The sequence below is a fragment of the Macrotis lagotis genome, chromosome 4, assembly GCF_037893015.1.
Source record: "Macrotis lagotis isolate mMagLag1 chromosome 4, bilby.v1.9.chrom.fasta, whole genome shotgun sequence".
Lineage (NCBI taxonomy): Eukaryota > Metazoa > Chordata > Mammalia > Peramelemorphia > Peramelidae > Macrotis > Macrotis lagotis.
The window spans coordinates 83338262-83347309 of record NC_133661.1 but is presented as its reverse complement, the minus strand read 5'-3'; the positions used below and the strand labels follow the sequence as shown (position 1 = coordinate 83347309).

The 9048-nt window shown below is 41.5% G+C and overlaps 1 protein-coding gene across 4 annotated transcripts in view; it reads left to right on the top strand.

Annotated features, from left to right (window-relative positions):
- The first annotated feature begins 7234 nt into the window (after positions 1-7234).
- Positions 7235-9048, top strand: part of BTAF1 (B-TFIID TATA-box binding protein associated factor 1) — a 115760-nt gene continuing 113946 nt past the window's right edge. For 2 of the 4 annotated variants that reach the window (XM_074233382.1, XM_074233381.1), the window contains exon 1: positions 7235-7482. In XM_074233382.1, coding sequence (XP_074089483.1) covers positions 7469-7482 — 14 coding nt within the window. In that variant the 5' untranslated portion in view covers positions 7235-7468. The remainder of the gene's footprint in view (positions 7483-9048) is intronic. The other 2 variants (XM_074233384.1, XM_074233383.1) reach the window with 1 other exon arrangement.

Here is a 9048-nt window from a genome sequence, read left to right as displayed (position 1 = left end):
GTTAACAGGAGTTTTGAATTTATTTCCTTGTTTCTACTTTCATTACTTTCTACTGATCATCATGCTATTTCCAGAACATTGTTTTCCAAACACTCTCTTGGGGAACTACAAATACTTCTCAATCATGAGCCTTCTTTTGAGTCTAATTCTATCCTGCTGCATGATAACTCCCATAGGTTAGTGGAGTTTTTGGAAATAATGAATGCATCTTTTCCCACTCCTTAACTATTATTATTCCTTTAGGATGAGTCCTCACTGTTTCTGGTTGCTGAAGTGAGTCATTTATTAGGTGGTACCAACCAGACATGATGGAATTGAGCTTGAACTCATTTTGCCAATATAAAACAGACCAAATCAAGTTCTAAACTAACTAAATATATATATATATATCTTTACAAATTATGCCTATAAATATGTCATGTTATAGAAGTATAAGTTAGTTACCATGACTACAGACCAGATTTGCTGAATCTGTCTCCTGGGCTTTGGTGTTTTTCTACAGTGACCCTAGCATGTGACATATGTGGTATTTTAACCCTTATATTAAATATGAATAACCAACACTCATGCAGTTTTCTCTTTTAAAAAATCTTTATTTGGAATTGTCTCACTTTGTCCCCCTGAATACATCAGTTAAATGCCAATCAACTTGTATTAATGAAAAGATCTCTCTCCATTTACATATATCCATTTAGAATCACAGAATTCTAGAGTTGAAAGGGACCTTCTATGTTACCCATCCTACTTATTAATTTTATATAAGCCAACTGAACATCAAAGATGACCAAGGTCATCTTTGGTAGAACTGAGCCTTTAGGATCTTAATTTCCATTATAATGCCAAACTATTTCTCATTCAGGTATTTTTCAAAGTCTTCCCTATAAAATGCCTGTATCTGAACCAGTACTTCTCTCCCAGAATTTCACACCTAGTGACCTCATCAGCTTCTATGGTTTCAGTTATGATTTCTATGCAGATGACTTTTGGATCTACTTTTCCAGTCTTCACTTCTCTCCTGACCTCCATTCTCAAATCTCTATATATCAGACATTTCAAACTGGATGTCTCATTTATATCTTAAATTCAACATCCAAAATTGAACTCACTATTTCATCCTCCCCCCTTCTCCCCCAAGTTCATTTCTCTTCCTAAGTTTCTTATTCCTGTCAAGGATAACACCATTCTCCTTTATTTTCTTTGAATAAATCAGAGAAGAAACATGATACAGTGGACCATCTTCCTAGGCTTGCAAACTAGGTGATGCTTTCTAGTCCTTATTTTGCTCTTTTCTCTCTTATCCTATCAGTGGTCAAGTCCTGTCATTTTTACCTTCCTAACATCTCTTGTATAGGTCCCTATCTCATGCCTGAACTATAGCAGTAGTCTCCTGGTTGATCTCCTTGCCTCAAGTGTCTCACCATTCCAATCCATCTTTGACTCAGTTGTCAAATTTATCTTCTTTAAAGTATAGGTCTGACTATATCACTCCCCTCTTCAATAAGTTCCAGTGGCTTTTAATGACCAGTAAGGGTCATGACTAAGCAGGGTAACAAGAGCTGATTGAACCTTCTCTTATTTACAGGGTAAGGAAAAGTATAATGGGGCATATACATTCCAATTCAAATGGAACATTAATTCAGTATACCAAGATGATAAAAGGAACCAGGCAGCTAGCTAGAAAGAGGTCAGCTGGTTGATCAGAGGCAGAAGTAGGTTCAAGAATCAGAAATCCAAAGACAGGAAAGAGGCAAAGTTCTAGGTTTCAAGCTATTAGGTCAACACCTCTTACTTATTCCATTACTTAGTTTCATGTCCTTCCCAAAGAGCTGTATCAAACTTAGAATGTAGATTGCATGAGTACATACAATTTTAAACTCTCTCAAAATCTAGCTCTTCTGACTTATTGCAAACCCTCATCAACTGGAGATTTCCAGGCTGATACTACTTTTCTTAACCTCCATAATTCCATAACTCATATGAAAGCAAACTCATTTAATTCTGTCAGCTGGAGAGCTCTCCTGCCCTCATTAATTTCCATCTATGGGGTTATGGGAACTAAATAATGGAAAGAAAGTGAATCAACTCTTCCTAAACACTTTCTTACCCTGGGGGCTAATGGGCCATATCCCAGAGCTGCTTTAGGGTCGCTAGAACTCACTTTCTCTGAACTTTGATTCTATCTAATCTTTATACTCCCTATGTGTAAAATACTGTAAAGGATCCCAAAATGAAATTAACATAATACTCTACTTTAAATCAGACTAGCAGAGGACTGTGGAGTTGGTATGTCATATGACCAATCAACAAAGACAAAAGTGAAAAATCCTGTTCTCAAGGATCATATATTCTATCAGAGAAGAGAACATATTTGTCTATGTGTATTTATATATAGACATGCATATATGTATAGAAAAAATAAACAATAAATACAAAATTGGGATGGAAAACACTGGTAATCAGTGATGGTATGGGGTGATCAAGAAAGGTTTCTAATCCCATTATCTTCTCCAGCAGAGAAAATGAAATGGAAACTCCAACATCAAATAAAATGATGTGGAATGAGGCCTCTGAGTTGAGTTTTGAAAGATGGAAGGGATTCTGTGAGGCTGAGGTGAGGTGGGAGTACATGAAGGAAAGTTAATACTGGGGCTCTGAAACAGGAAACCGAATACTGTGTGTGAAGTAAAGCAAGGTTTGTTTGATTAAGTACCTTTTGTCTAGAACATAAAGGAGGGATAGGAGTATTAGAAGCTAGGAAGTTGGATTGCAGTCAGGTAGTGTAGAGCTTTAAAAGCTAAGAGTTTATAGTTGATCCTAAAGTTTCTCTGCTAGAGAAGATGGGGGAGAAAGGATAAAGGGAATGGCCTTGAAGAGAATGCCTATCTTAGTATCAGACAGGATTAGAGGAGAAAAGGTCAAAGGATTTTGGGAGAAGAGATGGAGAAAGAAATAGCTCATGGGACAAATGATCATTTTTTTCCAATTAATTATGAAGTGAGGTTTACTCAACTAAGGTGATAGAATTAGGGGAACATGTGATGGTTTGATAAAGAGAAGAAAGAAGATTTAAACAGCCTCTGCCTGGAATGAGACACAATCAGTAAGGAGCAAAAGGATGCTTTACTACAGCCAGCACTCAGTTGAAATTAGATAAAATACATTTGGAGGGGGTCAAGTCAATTTAGTTGTTGATTTTCTCCAGTTCCATTCACTGCATGTGAATGGAAGCAGAAGAGTCAGGCAGTGATTAAGACAACGTATTTTATTATTGTATCCTGAAATTGTTAGATGTTTCAGCAACTGAATTCTTTTTTATATTAAACTTAGTCAATTAAAATCCTCAAGTATTTTACCCTTCTAGAGAGAAAGGTTCTATTCAATTTTTTTTTCTTTTTTTCTTTGTTTTTTGCAGGGCAATGGGGTTAAAGTGTCTTGCCCAAGGTCACACAGCTAGGTAAATTATTAAGTGTCTGAGGCAGTATTTGAACTCAGGTCCTCCTGACTCCAGGGCCGGCGCTCTATCCACTGCACCACCTAGCTGGCCCGCTTTTGAGCTATAATTAATAAATTTCTGCCAAAGTCCTAATACAAACAGAAGCTGCCTGAAATTTCTGCCAGAAAACAATTACTTGTCTAGGGAAGATCTTAAATAGTAATCTAATTCTAGTCATGTCTCCTTCTTTTTATCCATAGTCATTTAAACTTTAGTCCAGGATCTGGCATATAGAAAGTGCCTGATAAATATTTATTGATTGAAAGAATATTAGTAATAGTCAGAATTTATATAGTGCTTTAAGTTTTACAAAGCACTATACAAATTGTATTTCATTTTTATCCTCACAACAACCCTTTGAAGGAGGTACGATTACTATCCCCATTTTGCAGGAACTGAGATAGAGGTTGAGTGACTTTCCTATAGTCACATAGCTAATGTCAGAGGCGAGATTTGAACTCCACTTCCTGTTTTATCCACTGTGTCACCTCACTACCTATTAAGTTTATAGTTACCTCCTATCCTGCCACTACTTAGTTTCACTATCCTCAGACCCATATTGTTAACTAAAGGTTTTATTACAGGAGACCTCTACTAATTTTATACCAAATATCATGTTTTCCATGTCTCACTTGAACTCATGGAACTCAACAGTCAGCTCTTCACTGTTCAATTCTTGATTCTTTTCTTGCATGGACTACTGTGCATATATTCAATAGATCATTATGCTTGTTCTGAGATCATACCTCCCCTGCTCTATTGTTTCACTGAGATACAGTGGTAATCTTAGGTTCTTGAAGGGTATGTCAGTGTAGCTCAAGTTCATTCAGTAGGTCAAGCTCCAAAGGTCCTGAATATAGTCTGTGACAGATTTTGTACTTGTTGGAAAGTTTTATCACCCAAAGACTAATCCTAGGTGTGAGTGGTTAGGTGGTGCAGTGGAAAGAGTGCTGGACCTAGAGTCAAGAAGACCTGAGTTCAAATTTGCCCTCAGACACTTGGTAGCTATGTGATTCTGGGCAAATCACTTCACCTTGTTTCTCTCAGTTTCCTCTCCTGTTAAATGAGCTGGAGAAGGAAATGACAAATCACTTTTCCAAAAAAACAAAAGAAAAACCTAAATGATATCATGAAGAGTAGAACAGGACTGAAAACAACTGAACAACAAAAAATCCAGGGTGAAATTTTTTTTCACTGTGCCTCTTATTCTCACATGCTTCCGTAAAACTTCTCCTTCACACTTGCAGACAGTATCCTTATGCTACCATGACACAGAAGCCTTGTTTATGAGATTCACCCCATCTGGTTCCTTCTTAAAATTATCTACCAGTCTTAGAGTTGTTTTTTTCTCCTTTTTTCTACTTCAACTCTTCTACTTAGAGAACTTTATTGTGCCTTTCTCATTGTCAAATATTCTGCCCACCCTGATCATCACCCTCTTCAACCCAACCCTCTTCTAAACCTCTTTGACCTATTAAGGGCATTTCTATTCTCTCCATAGGCCAGTTCTTACACTCCTCTTTGAAGGTCTTTCCTTGCCCTCCCAAACCCCACATACATTTACTCATTAAGTTCTCTTCATCCTCTACAACTTTTACATCAGTTTCTTTGTTTCTCTGCTCACATAGATATTGCCCTATTCCTATCAGGTCTTCATTTTTGCCTAGACTACTTACATAATAATATAATTTTTTGCAGTAGTAGTTAGCATTCCTATTATAAAGTACTATGACTTTGAGGTTTGGAAGGTGCAATATATGCCTTATCTCATTTGATCTTATCTCCAGTCTTCTCCTCTATCCAATTTCCTTTGTGGACAAAATTATCTTTTTTCCTCAAAAATCTCAGACTTCCTATGACCTCTAAGATAATAATAACAGCTAACATTTATATTGTGCTTTAAGGTTAAAAAGAATATTCCATGGATTATCAAATTTGATCTAAGAGAAAAGGCTCTGTACAGGCTCTGACTTCAGCCTGAGTTTATATTATTCTTCTTACAGTATATATTTTCCAGTTAAACTGGACTAGAGTTTATCTTGTTAAGGATCCCTTGTTATCTCCTACACTTTTGAACAAGTTATTCCTGAATGCACTATTTATCCTTATCTTGGACTTTGAGGATCTAAGTTCCCAGGATTCAACTTAAATCCCATTTCTATCTTTTCTGTGAAGTCTTTCTCGATTAATCAAACAATAATATTTTTTAAACACCTACTATATATAGGTGCTTGATTGGAAGCATCTATGCTAAACACTTTATAAACATTATCTCATTTGATTCCCACAACAGTGCTGGTGTTATTACTATCCCCATTTCATAACTTAGGAAACTGAGGCAAACAGAGGTTAAATGCTTTGCCAAGATTACTCAGCTACTAAGTGTCTGAAGCTTAAGGTTTATAAGCTTGTTAATATACATTATCACATATGATTGGAAGGGGTCAAGTCAATTTAGTTGATTTTTGAATCTTATATTTTATAAGCTCGTTAATATACATCATCACATATGATTGGAAGGGGTCAAGTCAATTTAGTTGATTTTTGAATCTTATATTTTATAAGCTCGTTAATATACATCATCACATATGATTCTCACAACAACACAATGATGAGTAGAACTTGGGGTATTGTTAATCTCATTTATAGTTAAAGAAACTGAGAAAGGTTAAATGACTACCTGGGGTCATAAACCTAGCTGGAATTCAAATCCAGACTCAGTCACTTCTGAGTTATATGACCTTAGTCAGGTCATTTTGCCTTGTTTGCCTCAGTTTCATCTGTAAAATGAGTTGGAGAAAGAAATAGCAAACCACTCCAGTATTTTTTTTTTTTGGCAAGAAAACCCCAAATATGGTCATAGAGAGTCTGAATACAATTGACGAACTGGAAACCTACATTTTCCCATTAGGCAGGGCTAATTGAAAGCAGAATTCTTTTGCTTTGTGCATTTTTTTTGTTCAGTTGTTCCAGTTTGCACAATAATAGAAAATTTTAAAATGATAGATTTAATTTTCATCTTTGGGGTCTCCTATTCCACCTGCTAAATAAGAGAATGAGTTGAATTCTACAGTCCTTGCTAACTCTCTGGTCATGGAAGTGACTGGACAGTTTGTAAGCTTCTGCCAAGCAGGGGCTGTTTTTTGCCTTCTTTTGACATCCCTCCTTTAGTCCAACGCTCACCGACTGATTTGAGCACTGAGACTCAATAACGTCATGACCGCCACGGCCAAGGGAGCTCCGAGTGGAAGGAAGACCTGAGGCCATCTGCCTTCAATATCCAGGAAAAGGAGGCGGGTGCTCCCGTTCGGCAAGAGGTTAGTAAGTGAGCCCCGAGAAAGGAAACCAGACTGTTCCGTCGGGCCGACCAGGCACTGCCCCGGCCCCCCGGGCGTGGCCTGCGGAGGGAGGGTCTCCGCGGAGAGGACCATCTCCCCAGAGGAAGGCCGCTCCGCTTCCGGGGGGAAGCGCTTCTCCGGGCCTGGGCGGAAGCCGCGGCTCCCCGGGCAGGCGGGCGCAGGCGCGCCGGGAGGCCGCCCCCGCGTGTCCTCCCGCCGCCGCGCGGGGGGCGCGCGCCGACGCACCGGCGGCGCCTGACGTCAGCACGCGCCGACGGCGGCCCCGGCGCCCCCTCGCACACGGGCCGGCGGCGGCGTGCCGACGCTTGCGTCAGCGAGGAGCGGGGCTGGGGGCACCCGTTTTGAAGTCGGCTGCTGACCGGCGGCCGCCGCTGCCGCCCTTCCTTCTGCCGGTGCAGCCGCCGAGCCCCGGGCCTTCCGGGACGACCGGCTCGGACAGGCCTCGGGGGCGCGGCCGCCCCGGACTCCAGCCGGCTCCGAGGCCTCGGGCCTTGCGCCCCGCCTCGGGGGCCCCGCGCTCGCTGCTCGGCCGCCACCCCCTCCCCCCCTGCGCGACGCCCCGGGAGCCTCGAGCCGCCGCCCCCTCCCCCACCCCGCGGCGCCGGGCCGGCGGGCCATGGCCGTCTCCAGGTGGGTATCGCGCGCGCGGCGGGGGGAGGGGCCCGCGTCCGCGGGGGAGGCCGCGCTCGCCCCTCGCCCGGCCCGGGTCCGGCCGGGCTCCCCGGTGGGCACCGCAGCCTCCCCTTTCTTTCCCGGCGCTCCGCCGGCCTCTTGCCAAGCTCGAGGCCCCCTCCTTCCCCCGCGCCCGCCCGGCACACGCCTGGCACTAAGTACATGCACCCATTCCGGCTGCTGCTACGTCAGACGCCCCGGGTGGGTCCGGTGGCAGCGTGGAAGGGCTCATTCATTCCGAGGAGTTCACGCCGCCCGGTCGCCCACTGCCTTCTCCAGAGCTGCCCTTATTGTTAACTCATTCCGTCTCCCTTTCTTCGACAGAAGAGGCGATTCTCAGACACACATAAGCAGCCATCCTACCCCCAGGCTCCAGTGCTTTGTTAGGACGCTTAGACGTTTCGGAAATGCTTCCAGGCCGAAGGAAAAGTATAAAACATTTAAGAAATCAGAAGCGGGGCTTTGGCCCTTCCTCTCCTCCCTTTAATTATACTTCCTTAGTTGAGCCGCTCCCCCCCCTTCAAGCAGCTGTGGCCGATAAACTTGTGTTTTCATCTTCTTGTCTGTCATGCCCCTCTGAGACAATGGAATGAGAATCCCAGATAGTTACTCAGAGGCAAGTTTTCAAAAAAAAAAAAAGCCGTAGATGGAAATGAGGTACGCAGCCTATTCCCTATACTCACCAGAAACCTCTGGCAACTCAGAATACAAGACACAAAAATGTTTTGCTTTGATTTCCTTAAAATTAATTCATATATTTATCGATGATCCATTACCTGCGATTGATAGAGCTCGTTTGTTGTACAAGAACAGAGATAACTTCGTCTCTGGTATGGTTCACAAATATCTTTGGATGATGAGGGTATTGGTGAGGGAGCAGTGAAGCTAACCCAACATTGACAGTGGTTGACACTGGAAAAAGATGTTGCTAGGCACTTGGAGTGTGGTCAGGTAAGCACTTGACTCTTTTCTTTCATTGGCTTATTTTTGTTTAATATGAGAAACATTCTCTATACAAGTAGCATTTTCTTCAAAACAGCTGAAGTTTAATATTGAGGCATTTTAATAAAAGTACTTAAAAATTTTTGTAGTTGCAGAGGAAAATTTTTAAGAAGCATCCAGGGCTTAGTTTATATATTTTCCACTAAAAAAGACTTTGACCCTACTCTTCTTACCTCATTTCCTTGAGTATGTTAATCTATCCCATGACACTGAAATATTAATTTAATCTGGATCTGTTTGGTAAGATTATTAGTGTTTAAGGGAATGTTCTTGAGTTGAATTAATTCCTTAGCAAAATTTTCATTCTATGGAATGATGTTTCTTTGGGGAAAGGAAGGTAAAGCTATTGAAGTGTCCTTATTTTACCTTAGAAGATTTGAATGTACTTTATTCTGTCAGTTAGCCTAGCACACTTAGTATGAACCCGAGACAGTAAAGCTCTGGGGATACAAATAAGAAGTGTTGTTTCCTTCCGGAAAGGATGCAACATTTTCACAGCTAGGCAAGTACAAAGTATTTTTA